Here is a 20,854-nt window from a genome sequence, read left to right on the forward strand (position 1 = left end):
TAGAGATCAATCGAAGTTTATCTTTGTTAAGCATATCATCTAGCACAGTGTGTTTTTCGCCATGAAAAGTGAAATTAATGTCAAGTTCTTTTACGCGAGGAGAAAATAGAGTAAGGATATCTTTTGTTTCTTTAAGATGATTGCGCTAGAATAGTGCATTAAGCTGTATCGTACAAGTATAAAGGAGGCAAAAATAAGAACGATTCTAAGAAGAGTGACAGAGAAACAAAAAATATCGATTGATGTTGTAGAGAACAGGTCGGAGCACAATACGCAGGGACTTTTTTTGCGAACATGTTCGTTTTTAGGGACTGAGCAAAAGTAGTTAATTTTGAAACAAGTTTGCATGACAAATGTTCAGAATGTCTAACAAATTTAGAAAAAAAAATGTGCAAGGTCGTCAGGTTCTCGATCTCTTCCACCAATGTACCTTTTGGACAGTAGACGTAAAGATAATTGGAGTTCCCTTGTGGATGTGCCACCGAAATTCCCTTTTTTTACGTTACTATTTATGCACGGCAAAGATGCATGTACCTTAATGCCAGAGGTGTCAATGAACGTGCAGCACAATTTAACTTATTTTTCAGAAATCTCTTTGACAGTTATTCAATCGAAATAGCTAATTATGGCCAGTAATGACCGTTATATAATATTCCCACAACTTAAGAACGTCTCAATCTGAGGTATTGTTATTTCTCAGCCACTCTCTTCCTCTCGTTTCTCGGCTCAACACTTACATATCGCTTCTTCTCTCAGGTCAGGAACAAAAGACAGATGTTATTAAAGATGAGCTCAACCCTACATGGAACAAGGTAAAGATTTCTTACACAAACTGATAATTTGGATTTGAACTTGGCTTCATTGTCACATGCATGTAATTGACTGGATCAGTCAGAAGGTTTTATTTCAAACGAGCAGGGATACATCCCTGTCTGCTCTCTTCGATTTGTAAGGGAGCATGCGCAGGATTAGCAGGGGCGAAGTGACAGCGAGTGGTTGGAGGTTGAATGAGCAAAACAATGGCTCTAGTCGTTTACTTTGCCCCGTTCTCTGCATAGAAGTGCAGTGTGACGTTTGCAAAATTTTCGAATGGAAAATCTTATGGAGAAAGTTACATGACGTCGGTAACCTTCTCATTACTTCAGTGTTAATGTGTTTTTCTTTCTTTTTAAAAAGGATTTCGAGTATGATCTCAACGGAAACGAATTGTCGGCTCAAGAAACCCTACAGGTTAAAGTCAAAGACTGGGAGAAAATCACAGCAAATCGGTAGGGATTTATTCAAACGTAGTTGTCAGGTTGACGTTATGAATATTACAATAACTGTCAAAATTCCCGCGCACTGATTGGTTCATGCCTATTTTCTATAAGAGTACGGATAATAAAAATTGACGCCAGATGTAACGCGCACTTTCTCATGCACGAAAAATAAAACCAATTTCGCTCGTAAGCTTTCCATTTTATTGTAAAAAACAAATCGACGGCTGTTTTCTATGGTCTATACTTTTAAAAACCATAAAATGACGTCACAAAACTAGTGTTCAAAACATGGCAATGGAAGTCTTGAACATATTATGGTGTCATTTTAATTATGGTCTGTAAGCGTTATAGACAATAGAAATTAAAACTGCCGTCGATTTGTTAATAAGAAAGTGTAATATTTGGGACAGCAACTGAATTTTCAGGTTATGGTTTGCGTAGCTAGAGCACAGGTACTTCACGAAAAGCGAAAGGCAAATGGCGAGAACAAAATAATGTTTTGCATTGTTCTGCCGCTCGCTCCTTGCTTTCGCGTTCCTTTAAGTTGAGTCTCAAGAGATAGATGAAAACGACCACTACGCAAGCTGAATAAACACTGAAGTTTGTCAAACCTTGTTGTGTTATTGTGAGCGCATTGAATCATTATTATCCAAAGCGAATGAGTCAAGAAGTCACGATCGCAGAGTGACAAGGTTATAACATATAAAATATCCTTGGTGTGACTACAATAAATGAGCAACTGATATTCTAGAAAAATTGGGAAATTCAACCCATTGTCTAAGCTCACAGCAGACACGTTCCTTCCAGACGCCTAACGATCTTTTATGCGAATATACACATAATTGCATGCAAATGTTATCTTGCGAAGTTGCGACAGACATTGTTTTTATTCCCGCCCACAGATTTAGTAGACAACAACACTGGCTACAAAATGCCTGTACTTCCTCGAAAAATGAGTTTTAAGGTTGTAATACCTGGTTACAACCGAAGCGTCTGATGCGTTTACTAATCAAGCCACTCTCTTTGATTAATTCAGTTTTTCCTGATCTATAAAATGATTATTTGCATATAGTTGAAGTGTTATTTAGATAGCGCTGATGTTTAAATATTTGCTTATATTTCATGGATATCACACGAGTAATAGACTGACTTTTCGAAGAAAGATGAATGAAAATTCTGCCATCGTGATATAAGATGTACTTTTATAAGTTGAGCTGTCTTTTGATACAATCAATTGTAAGGCATTCTGTGTCAAACACACTGAATATTTCGGTGATATAGCCCGTCGCGTGATACTGGATCACAGCGGTTACCAATAACACGCGATCCTCACCTTCAAAGTTAAAGAGGCGCATAAAATTGAATTTTGGTGAAGAAATACCGTTGGAAATTTTTTCAATTTCGGACAAGATTTCAAGACTGACAGAGCCCAAAAATCGGCATTTTAACCCACTGGCAAAACTTTATCAAAGAACGATCGTCTTTTTTTTTTATAGGATCAATTAAAAAATTGTAAATTTCACTGCACGCGATAAGTTACAAAATCAGGGTGGCGTGTTCAGTAGTCTCCCAGCGTTGCGTGACAACCCTAATGACAGCTGCGTAGGAGACAAGTTGACGTGCGGTGTTAGCAAATTATCACTTTGCAGTAATACAGCATCCTCGTTTTGAACTAGCTTAGGAACAATTTTAATAAAGGTTATATTACGGTCTCTAAACTGCTAAAATTGTCAATTCCTAAGCTCTGTTGCCTTGAAATCTTGTCAGGACTCAAAATATTCTCAACGGCTTTCCTTTGATTGACGTTCATCAAAACGGAAGTTTATCCAACGCTTTCAGTTGAGGCAAGAGGTCGCGTGGTAACTAATGTGCAGTGATAGTGAATATCTAAATTTTCAGTGTTTACCTAAAAATTAAATATACTAAGCGCACCAAAGTCTTCATATTCACGATCAAATAATGTGCTATTTTTTGACAAGCACTACCATAAGTACTTCAGTCTAGAGAAAAAAAAATGAAACGAGCTTTGCTTTAACTTGCAGCCTTTTAATACTGTAATACCAGTAGCGTGGTACTAAAAGGCAAAATTTATTTTTTCTCTTTGCTGGAAATTTATTTTCACGATCGAGATCGGTAACGAATTACAACCGATTCATTGTATTGTGATACACAGCTGTTGCAACCGCAGCTTCACCGATACCAAGATTATTACAGTACGATTCCGTTTTGCGAGATGTAACCATGATACGAAACAAATAAACCGATGCTACTCGTTTCAATTCAAAAGCTTCTAAGGTGCAAATAATAAAGGCTGCGCAGTTGACAGCCTTATTCACGGGAGGGAAACAATGGGCCTTTTGCACTAACCTGTCATATGGTAAAAAATCCGCCATGCTGGATGGCAAAAAAGCATGGCATCCTCCACTGGGACATCGAGAACAAAGTCAAGCTTGACAGGCTGGAATTCCTTTGTGTTCGAATCTACTACATTATTTTGCCATCCAGTATGGTGGATTTTGTACCATGTGACCAGTTAGTGCAAAAGGCCCATTTGGGGGTACAACTGCGAGAGAAAAAAGAAGCAGCCCCGCCAGTCACTGCCATTACGCACATTCATTACCATACGCAGACTATCTGTCATTTTATGAGCATTCATTGCAGTGAATATGAGTATGGGGGCAATATCAACAGGTTGTTCAAGCCGTGATTGCTACCGAATTTGTCCCTTAAGTATTGCTATTTTGCGAAATTGACGGTGCCTGTTAGACAATGTTAGAGATCGATCGCTTGGAATCTAACTCTCCTTTTCTTTGAAATCCGAGACAGAAACGTTTGAACACTTTCATGTGCCCCCCTTCCTCATGGCATTTTTCTAAAATAAATAAATAAATAAATAAATAAATAAATAAATAAATAAATAAATAAATAAATAAAAAGCAAGACTAAGGGCCGGGCAGGATTACAAAATGTAAAGTTTGTAAGTACCGTGATTGTCTGATTGTCTAAGTTTCTCTATTCGCTTTTCTTTTTCAAAGTAAGTAGGGCTATCTAATGAACTCTCTTTCTCATTTTCACGTCTCGCACAGACTGCTTGGCTCAGCATCAGTTCCTTTGAACAACCTTGTTCGCTCCAAAAATAACTCATTGGAGACTGAGGTGGACTTGTTAGATGGAGAAAATAATGCTACGCCTGTAAGTTCATTATGTATGTAGGAATCTTTGGCCCGTTCAGTATCTGCCTTGGTTATTGATTAGAATTCTTCAGTAATCTAAATAATGAAACTTTTTTCAATTAGCTTTTTGTTTACATTGTAGTTAGTTTTTCACACTTTATGTCGAACGAAAATTTGTAATGTAGCTGTTATTTTAAATTTTAACCAGTGAATGAAACTCTTGTGTATTACTACTGAAATAAGTCAAACTGAAATGAAGAACAGCATTCGCAAGAAGCCCATAACTAAGAGCCTCTTTCTGTTTTTATTCTTTGAGTCAACTCTTTCCCGTGTATATCTTTTTTAGAACTTTGTTTGGGTATTTGAACTGTAGGCGTTCCGAAGGTCCCCTGAGACCCGTTCTAAAGATAAATCTACTCGGGATCCAAGGCTTGGTATGAGAGACAGGGCCAGTCTCCTAGTCATGGGCTCCTGCATTCGTGAAATGTCTCGAAAGGGTCAGGCGTCAATTGTTTGGAAAAGAAAGTTTTCTTCTGTGATTACCTGAAATTTGGAAGCTATTCTAACAGTAAGAATGTGGACTTGGAAATGAGCGGGCACTGATAATGAACCGAGAGGTTGACGGAAATCGAGTCTACACTTATTTCACCGGACTGAACTGAAAGGAAAGATCCATCGTCGGAGAACTACGAGCCAGATGAGCGGGGCACGATAAAGCTTGAGGGTCTTTAGCACGCACACGAAATATCTTTTTAATAGCCAAAAAATACATCGCCTGTGCATATTCCGTGCATTACTACTTTAATTTCTATCACAAACGAATTTAGTCGCGGGAAGCCGAATACACCCCATTAATTATTCCATAAATTTTCTCTTTTAAAAGCTAATTACTTTGACCACTGTTCTGTGTGTTTATTGCAGGCAAAAGTTCAGCTCAGCTTAACTTATGAGCCACCACCATCTGCCAAGGGAACGGAAGAAGGGGGAGGAGAAGGAGAAGAGGAATTGGAGGAAGAGGTGGAGGAAACTGGAGAACCCGGCAAACCAGGGGCGAAAAGGTTAGGCAACTGTAATGATTGCAATCATGGTTGTTTTCATTCATTCTTGCTTCCGAGGGTCTTGAGTTCTTATTTCTAGTGTTTTGTTGCCTTCGTAAATTTCTTTGTTCGTTCGTTTGAATGTTTGTTTAGTAAGTCCTGCATTTGTGCGATCTGTAGATACTTTCTTTCTTGTCTTGGTGATGGAGAAAGAGCATGCTCGACTTGCAGGGCCTTCGTATATTTGTGCTATAAAAGGTTGTCATCCCATTTAAACAGCTTATGAAGTATGGTTTCACTAGCATATAAATGATTTTAGGGGCTTTTCCAGCGGAAGAAAGGTTAAAAAGATCGGCGGTCGCGATAAAAAATCAAAGCAAAAATAGCTACGTTTTCTTTTCAGGAGGATACGTCGAAAGAAGAGAAAGGCGTTGTCAAATAAACCACAGGATTTTCAGGTATCGGCAGTCGGTAACACTAAATACTTATCTTTAAAAAATAATGGCTTTTAAGGTAATGCATGTCTATTTGGAAGGCGTTAACAAAAACCTAACGAAAGCGAAAATATGGGTTGTAATTCAATTTGGGCGATATTCTTTAACTTTAAACTTTCAGTATCCTATGTCAACTGATGTATTGATAATTATCGTAACTGTTACCTGTTATCGATAGTGACACATGTACATAGGCCTTAAAATAACTGATAATTATAACATTGGTTTTATTCAATTAAATTTTCAATATATTTTTTCATAGCATTTCTTTTTTCCGGAAGCTGGAAAGGTTAGCAAAACTGGAGCTAAGTTTCCCATTACCTTTCTCTAATTTCTAATCTGGAAGCAAATTATGATTATTTCCTGGAAAAAGGAAAAGGCAAAATCTGTAATCTCATTTAACAGATAAGAAACGAGGAAATTCACTCGAGCCACGTCTCTTTTGTTTCATTCCCAGGTCCGTGTTAAGGTGTTTGAGGCCCGCCAGTTGACAGGAGGCAATATTCACCCTGTTGTACGAGTCAGTGTAGCTGATCAGGACAAAAGTACAAAAATTAAGAAGTGCACAAACAATCCTGCTTTCAACGAGGTTAGCTATCCTGATAAACTAAGGTTTAATGGTATGAATAATACGTTATTAGCAACGTGAGTGACGGTTCTTTCTACCTCCGGAGAGAGGCAATATCCTATGTTGTGCTGTTTCTGTCAGAAATTTAAATTGCCTCGGGCATTTTCCTTGGAAGACAATTTATATGGTAAAGGTTTCAACACCTTTAACAAGTTCGCTGTCAGTCCCCAGTAATCCAGATATTGGTCGGCAAGAGTGATTTTTTGCAACATTATACATTTGTTTTGTTGTGCTTGTGCTTGATCTAATGATTAGATAGTGTCTTTCCTTTTCTGCAGAACTTTTCGTTCAACTTCCATGCAGCTCCGATGGATTTGTTTGAGGAAATGGTTTCCTTCGAGGTAAGTAGGGATGGGTAAAGTCGTTTGATGCTCACAAAAAAAAAAGACCTAAACCGCAGATAAATTACCCTGTTACGTTGTCTTCCTGTAAAAATTTGTACCAATTAATGCAAATACATGTAAAACGAATGTAAATGTTCTCGGATGCAAATTTCCCGGTCTGTTATTTTGATTGAGAATTTTAGGAGCTTGGGAAAAAAGATAATTAATTTTATTTTATTTTATTTAGTTGGCTTTTCCGTCGACAGGTTTCTGACTCGAAAAAGTATCGTTCGGATGCCTTGGTTGGTTATTTTGAGGTAGGTTCCTAAACTTCCTGATTGGCAATGACAGGGGCGTCTAAGAAAACCTGTAACTTGTGTAGTTGGTGATATTGTCCCCGCGCGAATATTTAGTTTTGATAGCAGAGCCGCCATAAGGTGGCGTAAGTTAAGCCGAAAGAAAAAAAAAAACGCCTCTTGTGTATTCCTCTCGCGGGTTCTCTGCTCGTTATGGCAGCTCATTAGCCCAAAATCCCACCAGCTACGCGGATAAAAATCTGCAAACACCTCTCTTATCCTTCGGTTATTGTGAGAAAAGAAAAGGCAACGATCACTTTTGTAATGCAGTTAATATTAAAAATTGCACAGGATTGGCAATACAAATCTATAAAACCGGAATATGCTATCGGAAAGTTATGAAAATATTTGTTTGGCTCATGGATCTTTGTAATGTCTTTCAGCTTGACATATATTCCATATATGAGATGCCAGGTAGGTATTTAGTTTTATAATAAAGTTGCAACCGTTTGTAAGAAACTTAAAAAGTCATAGCATTGGCACGGCATTGCTAAGTCTCCCGATACGAAACTTAAACGTTAAGGGGGATTAAGAAACGATTTCTTTTTTTTACTTTTACTGTTTTTTGCAGGTCATTCGTTTGTTCGAAAATGGATGCTGTTGAGCAATCCTGGGGACAAAGGGTCAGAAGAGGAAGAAGCGGTTAGTGTTGGGGACGCTCAGTATCAGTAAAATACCATCTGTCCCGTCCTGCGGGCTCATATTCACTGATGAGATTACAACCATTATCGTCTTCCTCTGAGAGTTTTAAGGGATAAAACGTCTTCAGTGTAGTATATAGTTTTTAGTTCGCCTGAGGGTGTTACTGTATTGCCATGATTTGTCAGTTTACTGACTTGTAAGTTCTGCGCAAACTCCATTGGCTTTCGGCCCTCTCGACGGTCTTCTCAAAGTGTACGTGAAATGAACTTCAGAGGCAGCTTTCAAATATTATTATCGAGATAATGACGATAATCTTTCTTTCTTGACGATTTTCTTTTTCTTTTTTTTTTTTAACAAGAGCAAGGAAAAGGAAGCAAAGGGAGTTCGAGGAACATCTAGAGGCGGCTCACCAGCAGTAAGTACACCTTGGCAACAAATTGACGTTACATTGTTGGAGATAGAGCGGTTTTCAATTGAGTGTCGAAAGTAATTTCGCCTTTGTTTTGGTTTTGCATTACTTCGCTCTGTGATTGGTTAACAAAACTCGCGCCACTTTCTCAACCAATGGGAATCCAAACCAAAACCAATCGTGCTTTCGCCTCACGCGTTTTCCCGCGCTTGGCGCCAGTCACACCTAAACTTGCTTCGAATTCTGACTAGTTCGTTGTGTTGTTTACATCTGTTACGATTGGCCACAGTAATTACTTTGGTTTTGGTTTTACGACACTCAATTGGAAACCGCTCCTAACAGAGGGATTTAGAATTACTTTTAAAGAAAACGGCAGACGTTAGATTCACGTTGTTTGTTTTCTTTAAAAAATGAGCACATAAATGAGAGTAGTGCAAGACAATTCTGGCCTTTCATGCTTTTAAACGCAAAAATACTCAATTTTACTGCTAAATTGAAAACATCGAGCAGCAAATGAAGGATAAATCTGGTCACGTGGTCATTTCTGCCACTTCTTTTGCCGTGAAGGTAATCCTAAATCTCTCTGTCTAAATTCTAAATTTTAGTTTGAAAAGTAAAATTAACTTTCAAGTCTGATAAAAATTGGATATGATTATCACCCATTATTTTCGCTTTTAAATTTACCACTCGTCACCATTTTGGATTTTATGACGTCATATGGTTATGTGAAACTATTATGCAACTGTATTACGTCATGAAATCCAACAATGTGACGCCACTGCAAGGAAATTTAAAAGCGAAAATAGCGATAATCAAATCCTGTTTTGTACCGCACGGAAATATTTTTTTCATGTTTTCCAGCGAAGTTTGAAATTAGAGTGTATTTTCAAGTATTAAACGTTAATCTATTTCAAGAGTGGAGATTTCCTTGAAGGCAACGATCTTTGAATCAATTCATTCTTCTTTTCCGGTTTTAATTTTAGGGATACCTTAAAGCATCAGTTATTGTGCTAGGATCCGGAGACAAACCGCCTGTAAGTAAAATAATTCAAATTATCATTACGTTTTCAATTACTCCGTGTTGGTAGTGTAATTGTAAAGATTCTAGAGGTTGCTTCTTACTCAAATCTCAAACAGCTACAGGGTAGCGCGGTGCGAGATGATAAGTGATTCGAACTCCGCTCGGTAGATTCAACTGATTTAATGACAGATCAAGTCCATAGATCTAGTTCACAATAGGTAGCGACTGACGAGATAGAGAAAACCATTAGATCGCAAGTAGTAGTAGCAGATACAAATAGGGGTAGTAGTCGTACAAGTAAGTAGGTTCGAACTTAAAATCGATAGTTAAGAATACGTCTTACTTAGATAAGGCATAAAATACAAATCTAACAGAATAAAGTAATCATTATAAAACTAACAAGATCATAGCGTGAAACAAATAGACGTTACAATTGATACTTGAAACTAATAAAACTGAGACGATAACAACTCTTGTCGTAATAAACGAAGATATCAACGGCTATCTTGCAAAATAGCTAAATATAGCGTGAAAGGATCACAATTTGGTAATCATATGACAATCAGACTAATAAAGTATTTGACAATAAGCCTCAGCAATAATAAACCTAGTGAAAGCGATTTCAACAAAACTAGCTAAACGAAATGAAACCTTTTCGTAATAAAGAAAAGACTAAAAATTCGCGACTAGCAAATATCTACAACAATAACAACTTACGTACTTTGGTTGACGACTCGCACCAAAAGGTAGCAGAGAGACAGCGAAATACACTTGAAATAGCGGTAACTTGGATCCTCTGATCGTAGCACGGTAGCGGTGTAACTTCACTAACAATCTTTAACTAAACGAGCTGCGCGTCGTCTTTTATTGCCAACGCTACGTGAAAAAAACTAGGGCGTTGTGAGAAACGTGGCGCCCACAATAAAGACAACTTCCTAGCGGCAAAATTCTAGAACTATTACATACGTGTGAAAATCACAATTTTATGAAAGCATTGACTTTGAAATCACGTACTTGGCTTGAATAATAACTGATAACAATTCAGTAGGAAGTTTTAAGGGAGATTGATAAACGATAGGCGTTTCAAAACTAACAGGTAGATGTTTCTTTACCAGAAGTCATTACAATAAGTTATGCATGAAAAAAGAAATAGCGGGTTAAGACCGCCCCAAATGCCACCGGGAGCAATGACGACAGCATAGAGTCAATACTAACTGCTTTTTATTTTGTTCCTTTTCTAGCCTTTGTCCAAGCTCTCTGGACAGGATGACACCGATGACATAGAAGCGTAAGTAATCATAATATTTTTTATTATCTAGTTTAAAGAGTTTATCAATGGCGGATAGTGGGGAATTGCGGAGAATAACAAGTAAACCAGAAAAGAAGCTATACAGCTTTTTTGCAATCTGTACAGTTCAATGTTTTTTGACTCAGTTTTGATCGCGTAACCTTTAATTTATTTTGTCTCTATTGTGTCGGGAGGTTTCTTTACGTCTCTTTTCCTTTTATCTTTTTATTTGTCAGAATGGCGTAAAATTGGCATTAGCCGACAAGCGCATTTAAATTTTTAAGAAATAGTCATCTGATTCTTTTTTGATGACATTATTCTGTTTTAACTAGGAAAATTGTGATCATCCGGGTGAGTGTAGTCCTGAGAAGGATTGTTTAAAATGACATTTCGACAACCCGACTCCGATGATGACTTCCGCTTGGGTTGTCGAAACGTCAGTAAATGTCACCTCAAACAGTCCTTCTCAGGACTACACTCACCAGGACGATCATAATTTACCTACTTTTGATATAGCCCTAGGTTCAAACCATTTACGAAATTATTATGTTTAACGATCATTTCTTCTTTACTTATACAGAAACCTCCTCCGTCCAGCTGGAGTTGGTCTTCAAGATGGGGTGTTTACATTGAAAGTTTACCGTGGAGAGGATTTTCCTCAGAGTAAGAACTGCTTAACTTAAGCACAGCCTCCTAATATCGTTCGTAAATTGCAGAATGATTTTAATTTTTCGTTTGATCAGCTGAGAGAAATCTTCACTCTGCCACATTCTGTTGTGCTTGAATCATACGTAAAAGGTTTTCAGTTCAAAGTGATCAACTCTATTTTATACACAAATTCTAAATTATATAAAATAGGCTTCAAAACGGATGATCTGTGCTCGTTTTGCAAGGCAGAATCTGAAACCTTACACCACCTTTTGTATCAGTGTCCCTTTGTTAGACAGTTTTGGAATGATTTTCAAGATTACTGGCACCAACTCTCAAATCAGCAAATTCGTCTTACTCTTCAAGATGTTTTATTTGGAATTATAACTAAACCATGCCCTTTACTTAACCTACTGAATTATTTTATAATAATTGGGAAACTGTTTCTATGGGACTGCAGAAGAACCCAGATTCGACTCAAAATCCAAGGATTTCAAAGTAAAATAGTCATAAAATATGAAACCGAAAGAAAGATCAATAACACAAAATTCTTTAAGAAAAAGTGGGTACTATCCCCAGTTTAATGTGAAGAATTACATTACACATAAATTTTTGTGTGGTATTTTCATTCATAAGTGCAACTGTAACCTATTGTAAGTCTCTTTTTTTTTCTTACTTCGTTAGTAACAACTTTTAATTTAATTTTAATATTGCAACTATTGTGTAACTGTATATTGTAAGTGTTAGTAGAAGTATTTAAGTATTGTTTCTATTATGATAGTATTAGTAGTAAATTTGAGTGAATTGTAATTCGTTGTAAGTCTAAAAAATCGTCATACCTTGTCAGTAGAAGAATTTAATTTAATATTGTAACTATTATTATTATTATTATTATTATTATAATTATTATTATTATTATTATTATTATTATTATTATTATTACTTTTTTGTAATTTAAGTTAGTATCTTAAGTTGGTATGGTTAGTATTATAAGTAAAGTTTAGTATTCTATAGTTAATAAAAAAAAAAAAAATTAAAAAAAAAAAAAAAAGAACTGCTTAACTAAATTGCACTGAATTGCGTGCTTAAATGATTGTTAAAAGAATAACTGTAGACGACGATAGCCAAATGAAAAACTGAGTGAAAGACAATATTATAAGTTTGCATCGCGAGGCACAGTGATGACGTTGGTTTTGTTTTTCAGTGGACACTGCATTGATGCAAGGAGTGAAGAAATTTTTCAACATGCAAAAGGTATTTTGCCCAGTATTTTTTCTTCTTTTGCAAAATAACCATCAAAACGTCCTGAAATACTTGGACAATTGAATCTACAAAAACTTTAAATCGCATCACTATGATTTTCCTGCGGTACGTAGTTTTGCTTCCATCGCAATCGAACAAATTTTCATTGTTTATGTTACTTCCATACAGGAGGACGAGAAACTTGTAGATCCTTATGTCCTCTTTCAGTTTTGTGGAAAGGAGGTAAGATTTATACAATAAAGAATTGCAAAATGGTCAAATACTTGTGCAGAAATGTTCGTGGCTAGTCTGATGCGGCGTTTCGTCTCGGCCAAGAGACTCTTCAGAGACCTTCAGAATTTGCAAATAACCATTACTTAAAAAGTTTAAAAAATACAAGTTGAGAATGCCAACGAACATATCAGATACACAGCACAATTGGCATGTCATGTCAATTAGTTTAGCTGGCTAACAATGGTAATTAATTTTCATTCAGTTTGAGATGAAATTCATCTACTCAGGAGATTTCCTATCTCTCACCCTGACGATCGAAATGACTAGTGCGATGTTTTAAACAAGATCCATTGAAATTTACTTCTGTTCTGTCCTAAATGTTTTTTTATTTGTTGCAGAATCGAACTTCCGTCAAATACAAAAGGGACTGCCCCGAGTTCAAGGAAATCATAAGAGTTCCTTTCAAGGAGTAACAATGTCATTTTATCAGATTAATTTCCTTGTTGGTTTGGATAACTAAATTTCTGACCGAATACTTCAGTAAAAATATCAAAATTACTGAAGTTATTGCGACGTTTCGAACATCATTACCAAGCAGAGAAATGTCAATCCAGGAACAAATGAATATAATATCTTAGGTATTCGTGGAATTGTGCCATAATATTCGGCTGGCGAGAAGAGGTGGGTTGGTAAGTTCATGATCCCACAAAACCAGTTTATGGGGAAACATTTTCATGTGCTCTATTTTACTTTGCCTGGATAGGGTTCCAGTCCATCGCATAGCTACCCACTTTCTCAAGCTTTATTGTACTATTTATTTCTGAAACTTAATGTGATGCTTTTTTCCTTTGGCAGTTTCCTTCAATGTGCCAGCGAGCAAAATTGCAAATCTTTGATTGGTAAGTGTGGTCGGCAGCTCCCAAGTCTGCTCATGATTTTGTAATGAGTGAGAAAATGAGTGATTGAGCGGACAAAAATCAGCTCGATCTACAAAAATCTGTGACAGATTGCTCAAGATTTTTTGATAAGGCCGATTTTCACCGCGCGCTACACCAACAGAATAAGGCCCAGGAATGCACGCTAGTGAGATTCATGAGCGGTATGATACTGAGACATCACAAGGTGTTCCCTAACCTTAATTCTCACTAAAACACACATAATTCTGTGACACATGAAGTCATATGAAAACGACAAAAGGCCTGGTTTATATGAAGTACCCAAATTCAGAGTAAGTGCAAATTAAACGGTGTCAACATTTGTCCAACATTCGTTCAACAAAAGTTAAACGGATTACTGATTATCAATGAAGGCAAATTGTCTGCGTTATGTGATGATATTTAATTTGGCACATTTCTTTCCATCCCAAGCAAGCCATCTAGAAACAATAGTATGTGTCTTCCCTCAGCCAGGCCTTTTTTTTGTATAAAATTTCCAGAAATCGTTCAGGGGAAGAAAAAAGCATTTCTCAGATAAAAATCTGGTTCAGCGGGCTTTTGCCAAGAATGTTGCAAGAAAACTTGAGTTATCCTCGTGGACAACGTTTGATATATTCATGGAAAAGAAATACTTGCGCTTGTCAGCTTCTTGTTAATATGAATTCTTTTTAGTTTTTGGCTGATTGGAAAGATTGAGAAGAAGCAATGTGATACGCACAAAGACAAACAACAAACTTTTCTTAATGCTACAATAGCTTCTTCTTAGGGTAATTTCGTAAACAATCGATTTTTTTCTTTTTATTAGGGATCGTTTGACTGATGACGATTGTATCGGAACCACATTTCTTTCTTTACAATCCATTTCTGGACAGGGAGAAAAAGGTATTTCAAATAAATATTAGTCGATTTTTACATGATTTTACGACAGTCATTACAACATATTTACGAATATATTTAATTTCTCTTTGCTCAGGATTTTTGCCAATTTTTGGGCCTTCATGGTTAAAATTCTACGGATCACCAAGGGAATTCTCCGAACTTCCCGACCAATACGACGATCTTAACTTGGGAAAGGTAAGCTTCCCTCTTTTCTTGTCTTCCTTGCCGACAACCCTCCTTTTTTCTCTAGCTACTCGGGAAGTGTATGTAGAACACACTACAGCCCGGTTTACACGTACGACGCAAATGAAACGCAAGCGCAAACACAAACGCAAACGTGAACGCAAACGTAAGAAATAGCACAAGCGAGGCACAAGCGTAAGCTCATACGTTTACAAATGGAAACACAACCGCAAGGAATGCCATGTACGCTGCGTATCTCTAGAAGCTGTTTAATATGGCGCGTGTTTCCACAGGGAGAGGGCGTAGCATACAGAGGACGATTGTTAGTGGAGCTGGAGAGCAAGTTGGGTGAAGAAATCGATAAAGAATTGGAAGTTATGAGTTCATCTGAACTCATTCGCGTGCAGGTAGATCATTTTCAGTTTTTTTTCCAACAGCCAGAATACTTGACGTACAGTACGGACAACCAATGCCACTGAGCACGAAATATTCGGCAACAACCAGATTTGTTGTGCAAAACATCGCACACAAAAACTCCGAAATAGAATGATGAAGAATGAACACGCGTTGGAAGTTGTTGCTTGTTAATTGCACCTCGCATCTGAGCTGTCTGAATGAGGTAGGAAATGATTGCAACTGAAACCGGTTTTAATGCTTGTGCTTTTGCACGTATCTATCCCTTTCCCGCTATGAATGATTTTGACCTAAATCATTTTCAAACCAACAAGCAAACGAAGCAAAACAACATCTACAATGTTAACAACAACAACAACAACAACAACCTGACAAAAGCACCCTAGGAAAGCACTGACCAATCTCTGTAGTCTTGCTTTTAACAATCAGATTTAAAGACTTCATATTGCAGAACCAAAGGGACTTGTTGTGCAGTGTGTGCTTCTCTGCATTGTTTTCGTTACCGTTAGTTGATTTTGGTCAATCATAGGAAAACTAGTTCTCTGAATTGTTAAGACCAAAGTAGCTTAACCTTTCTCCCATTAGCCATATCTCCGTCGCAGCAAGTACAAGCTGTTTGCCTGCTTCTACGAAGCTACCATGGTGTTTGATGTCGACGGACCTGTTGAATTTGAAGTCAGCATCGGTGAGATTAGCCAGAATCTAACTCAGTTTTAATTTGCGACCCTAATTTATGCTCATATGTACACTTTGCCGGCACAATGACTTTCCAAAGTTTCTTAAGAAACTAAGCCCGGCCTTATAAACAATTTTGTATTAAGCATTACTGTCTATTATTCTCTTTGTTAGCCTTAAAGTTTCCCTCTTTTTTATACGAGACCTAGCATACAGATTTGAGCAAACTCACCTGTTATGTTATTATTAAGGTAACTATGGCAACATGATGGATGAGTCTGTGGCTCCCTCGAACACACCTCCATGCAACGCAGTGTATGATGGGAATAATTACTATTACCTTCCTTGGAGTCGCGAGAAACCGTGTGTGTGTGTGGAGAGCTACTGGGAAAACATCGCCTTCAGATTGGAACCATTGAATGCTCTGCTGAGGATTATTGATCGCTTGGTAAGTAAACTTGCCCAAAGTAGAACTTAACGGTACACTGCACTAACTTATCGTAAGCGGTGTATTCAGCAGATTTTTGCTTCACTCTACAACACGCATGCACAATTTGTTCTTTCTGTTGTAACTTTTTAATCGCCGGCCATGTGTAAAAAAAACTGAGGTGTATTTGGCTTGGAAGACGCGTGTCAAACAACGAACTTGTCTCAGAATAAGAAAATTCGCAACGTAGACACAGGAATCAGAGAGATGAAAGTACTCTGATCGTGCACGAAAAATTAGCGGAAATCTTTGAAAACAGCGTGTCAGCTCTAAAATAATTAACACTGAGTGTTCTTCAGGCGTATTTTGAATAAACAGTCGAGAAGAACAGAAAAAAAAAACAAACAAACTAATATATAAACGGTTTTGGAGCCATGAAATTAGTAAAAAGCGTGCATTCAATTTATTAGTAACATAGAAGTTATTGCCGTGAGGTTGCAACTTGTCGTAACGAAAGTTTTTCTGTTCCACCCTGTTCCGAAACGGCTGCTTCAGATCATGACCGGTTGGCACTCATCAATCTGGAAACCAAGCCGCAGATTCACAAAATGCATAGGAGAATAAAGGGATCCGTACAAACATCATCTATTGCACCTGCAGTGCCATTGAAAAGATTTGCGCTTCACGCATCGGACTTCACGGCAACCAGAGATCATGCAAGAGCCTTGATCCTCGCACACGAGTAACCAGCCATTCAGTATGTAGGAATATAAAATTCTGGCAGCGCAAAGCCGTAAAGTCAGATCACATACCTTGCATGACAGGACGTAGCCCTTAAGAGAAATTAAATCGGATGATTTTCTCTTAACTTTTCTTTGATACCAGAAAAGCAAAATAGCGGAAGTGACGTACATGATAGCGACTAAAGAACCGGAAGTGGACCGTGCCTCAGCGTTGTTCTCTTTACTGGATCAGCTCATTGCAGACTGCAGGTAAGATAGACTGATCCACTTTACAGCCACACACACATTGTCTCCATCAACCCAGAACAGTCAATTGCCAAAAACTCCTAAAAAATCGTCAAAACGCTAACCCTTATCCTTAGGGCCAACTGTCCACTACTTTACAAGAATAAATTGGAAATATCGAAAGTTATGATGGGGGTGGAATCAGTTGCATTTTCGAAGATCTTTTTCCTCCAACTGGACAATTAGTTGTTATAACAGCCGACCCCAAACAAACATTATTTTCAGTTCCAATCATTACACACCTTTCCTAAGATCAGATTAAGACAGGAAACGCACACGCCATCCTCCACACAGATATACAAACTGGATTCAGTTTAACTCGTCCTGGAGAGAAAATATCTCTGCCGATCACTTAATCACGATCCCGGGGCCACAGCGCCCACCAAAGCTGGAAGTTTCAAGATACTGGTATGTGTTTTACAATCTACAATCTCTTCTTTCCTCACCTAACAGCAATGGTCTTCCAAATCTAAAAGGAAAAGCAAACAAACTCGATACAAAACGAAAGAGTGAAAGGAAATGTGAACTGGTAAGCAATGAAACTTTGTTTTTTTGTTTAAATTGTTATCTATAAAGACATCATTGGAATAAAATATGAAAAGATGGAACATTTTTGTCTTTGAACTTTTTACTCCATTTATGCCTTTATGTCTTTATATTTATGTGTGGTAAATTTCAATGAGAAGTGACCCTGGGGAATTGATCAGAGGGCTAATGATAAAGAGTGGGTGAAAACACGTTATGGTCCTTGGATCGTTTTGCAGTTGTTGCGAGAAATATTGAGCCAGTGGCTGGATTATAAAGCCCTGTGGAACGTGGCAGTATTTGTGAATTCAGTTTATATGCCCTTGATTTTTGGGATGCACATTAACTAAAGAAATCGTCTTCATATTTTAGCGTTATATTATACAAGAAGCCACCGAGTTGAAAGAAAAAGCAACAAATGTGGAAACAGCATTATCAGATGTAGACGGATTTCTTCAACGATTACAAGATCTTGCTGAGGAGGTAAAAGAACTGAAATCCAACCTTTTGTGAGGCTCAATGGCTCCGAAAGGTGTTGACTATTTACTTGCATGTTCGAGGTTTTGTTTCACAACGTTTCCACTGGAAAGGCTGTTTGGATTTCGCTGAAGCGGTGCCCATTTTAAATAATTTATATGCGGTCAGCTTTTGTGAGATTTGGAAGAGAAAAAAAACCCTGTAAGGCCAGGGGCGAAGGGGCGACAGATAAAGTTTGGCAGTTTGTTCAGGGTTTCAAATTTGGCGCCGAGAATAATAAATTTTAGTAGAGTTTTGAACGATTTCCGATCGCTTTTCATGTCTAGACCTCTCATTAAAAATGACCGCTTCGCTTCCAAACCTTGCTCGAACCTGATAACGATTTGGAGTAACAAATAGACGATGAGTTTCTACAATAAATTTCTCAGTTCTTGATCACAGTTTGGACGTTGCGAGGAACATAACCGTAAAAGTCCATCATGCCAATAACAGATATGTCTTCTACAAGAGAATGGCAGACTGAGGTTGACCGAATGCTCATAAAAAAGTTAAATGTTGTTAAAATTTTGACTTTGTTCTGTAATTTTGGACGCCAATCTTCCATGTGGTACATTGGAAATAAGACCGTTCTTGAGCAGCCTGCAAATTACGAGCTTCCTAATACTGGTTTGATCACGAAGGTCACAGTAACTAAGTGGCGATTTTTTTCTCGGTTTAAAATCGAGAACCTCGCGTCAGTATTCCCTTACTAGACAAGTTTACAGTACATTCCGATAGAGCTGGGTGTCGTTTCAGTTAACGGTGAGCGAAAACTTGAGTTTGTTATCAGTCAGAAACTGAAATTTCTCACGGTGTTCGCGAGGAGATTACGTTGCATCAACTCCTTTCGCAGTATCTGTCAATTTGACTAGACTTTGTCTGAAAAAAATCTTAAATTTGACACCAACCTTTAATTCTTGTCCATTTTTCTGTTCTGACAGCCTCAAAATAGTTTGCCGGATGTTATTATCTGGATGATCAGTGGATCAACAAGAATCGCCTACCACAGGATACCAGCCTACCAGGTCATGTTCTCACCCAGAGAGGAAGCCTGTGGCAAATATTGCGGCAAAACAATCGAGATTGAAATGAAGGTATTTAAGTGGCTATGAATGATTGCTTTTCTGGACAAACTTGTCAGCCACATTTTTGCGATGGTATTTGTCACTGCCATTCTTTTCATGCTGCTAGGAGAGTTCTTTGATACTAAATTAGTTGACTGTGTTTTGAGATGATGTGGTTGTGTTTTACACTGCCATTATTAATTACTTGAACCAGGTCAATTTTGTATGGTCCCAAACGATCTCAGGATAGCAGAAATTGAGCATTTACTCAATCGAAAATGACTGCAAAGAGCTGTGCTTCTCTAAACAACAAATGATCGCAAAGAGATGCGGTTTTCATTTGATCGCAAAGGATTGCTAACTATCGCAAAAGAAGGTGATCTTTTCTCCATGCATACGAAGTTAATATGAATATGTACTATTATGGTGTGTTTCTGAAATTGACTACGACGACAATGAAACTTTAGTATGTACGAAGTAATCAAGAAAAACGATCTTTTGTACCTGAAACTGTCATAAACGGTTATACAAATTGTCATAAATGTCCTATACGTTCATTTAACTTATGTCTAAAATGCTAACGGTCTCTAACCACCTGACTCCTATTCAGCATTCTACGATACGATAGTTCCGAAAATTCCTGACTCTTAAAACTCATTCAACATTATTTTCAAAGTCGTCAGTTAACAAGTGCAATACAGTATACAAACCTTTGTTTTTTTCAACTTAACAGATCACAGTTCCATGATTTAAGCCCCGAAATTAAAATGTCACCAAAATTTGGTTGACTGCGCCTTAGTTTGTTGACATTTGCAATTGTTGTATTTGCTAGAAATAGTTCAATTGCATACAAACAGCGCAAACTAAACGTACTTTCAAAAGAGTGAAAATTAAAAAAAAGTCACCGTCTTACCACAGGGTCCAGAGGAGTTCTTTAGTGTTATTCAAGCTAAGCAAACTTCCTAGCCCACAGTGATTTGGCCGGCGGTAAATATTTTGTGTAACGCAATCATAACGCAATGTAAAACGAACGGATTAGCGTGTTTTATATGATCGAATTGAACTCGAATTGAACTCGTCTGGACCGTATGTCTTACTAAGAAAGAATTATATTTTTGCTTCTTAGTATCCCGGTAAGAAAGCCCTTGATATCGCCAATCATCCAGAGCTTCCTGCCATGGTTCGAGTTGAATTGTGGTTTGGCCTCGAGCAATACCAGGGGAACTGGACTGCGCGTGAGCAAAGTGAGGGTGAATTTGGTGTCTTGGCAGAAACGGTGAGTTAATAAATAAAAACAAAGAAACAATACAATCAGACAGTTTATCGAATGAATTTCTTTTGATCTTGTGAATTCGATTGTACAACGGAGGATAGAGGATCCTTAGAATCTCTGCTGCGGTATTTTAAGGATATATAAATAACTTAGCCTCAAAGTTACTCGAGTGCCAATGTTT

At 37.6% G+C, this 20,854-nt stretch overlaps 1 protein-coding gene across 2 annotated transcripts in view; it reads left to right on the forward strand.

Annotated features, from left to right (window-relative positions):
* The window catches only part of LOC146465970 (myoferlin-like), a 75,319-nt gene that overhangs the window by 17,509 nt on the left and 36,956 nt on the right, over window positions 1-20,854 (forward strand). For both annotated transcript variants that reach the window (XM_085128131.1, XM_085128130.1), the window contains exons 2-29: window positions 757-812; window positions 1,177-1,268; window positions 4,346-4,451; window positions 5,354-5,490; window positions 5,873-5,927; window positions 6,421-6,552; window positions 6,870-6,932; window positions 7,181-7,231; window positions 7,654-7,684; window positions 7,842-7,912; window positions 8,271-8,327; window positions 9,305-9,355; window positions 10,584-10,630; window positions 11,211-11,293; window positions 12,483-12,532; window positions 12,710-12,763; window positions 13,153-13,219; window positions 13,608-13,653; window positions 14,495-14,571; window positions 14,663-14,763; window positions 15,045-15,158; window positions 15,751-15,850; window positions 16,092-16,288; window positions 17,153-17,259; window positions 17,749-17,824; window positions 18,193-18,303; window positions 19,278-19,430; window positions 20,527-20,676. In XM_085128131.1, coding sequence (XP_084984257.1) covers window positions 757-812; window positions 1,177-1,268; window positions 4,346-4,451; window positions 5,354-5,490; window positions 5,873-5,927; window positions 6,421-6,552; window positions 6,870-6,932; window positions 7,181-7,231; window positions 7,654-7,684; window positions 7,842-7,912; window positions 8,271-8,327; window positions 9,305-9,355; window positions 10,584-10,630; window positions 11,211-11,293; window positions 12,483-12,532; window positions 12,710-12,763; window positions 13,153-13,219; window positions 13,608-13,653; window positions 14,495-14,571; window positions 14,663-14,763; window positions 15,045-15,158; window positions 15,751-15,850; window positions 16,092-16,288; window positions 17,153-17,259; window positions 17,749-17,824; window positions 18,193-18,303; window positions 19,278-19,430; window positions 20,527-20,676 — 2,435 coding nt within the window. The remainder of the gene's footprint in view (window positions 1-756; window positions 813-1,176; window positions 1,269-4,345; window positions 4,452-5,353; window positions 5,491-5,872; window positions 5,928-6,420; window positions 6,553-6,869; window positions 6,933-7,180; window positions 7,232-7,653; window positions 7,685-7,841; window positions 7,913-8,270; window positions 8,328-9,304; window positions 9,356-10,583; window positions 10,631-11,210; window positions 11,294-12,482; window positions 12,533-12,709; window positions 12,764-13,152; window positions 13,220-13,607; window positions 13,654-14,494; window positions 14,572-14,662; window positions 14,764-15,044; window positions 15,159-15,750; window positions 15,851-16,091; window positions 16,289-17,152; window positions 17,260-17,748; window positions 17,825-18,192; window positions 18,304-19,277; window positions 19,431-20,526; window positions 20,677-20,854) is intronic.

The sequence above is a fragment of the Pavona decussata genome, unplaced genomic scaffold (assembly GCF_977016875.1).
Source record: "Pavona decussata unplaced genomic scaffold, jaPavDecu1.1 SCAFFOLD_155, whole genome shotgun sequence".
Taxonomy (NCBI): domain Eukaryota; kingdom Metazoa; phylum Cnidaria; class Anthozoa; order Scleractinia; family Agariciidae; genus Pavona; species Pavona decussata.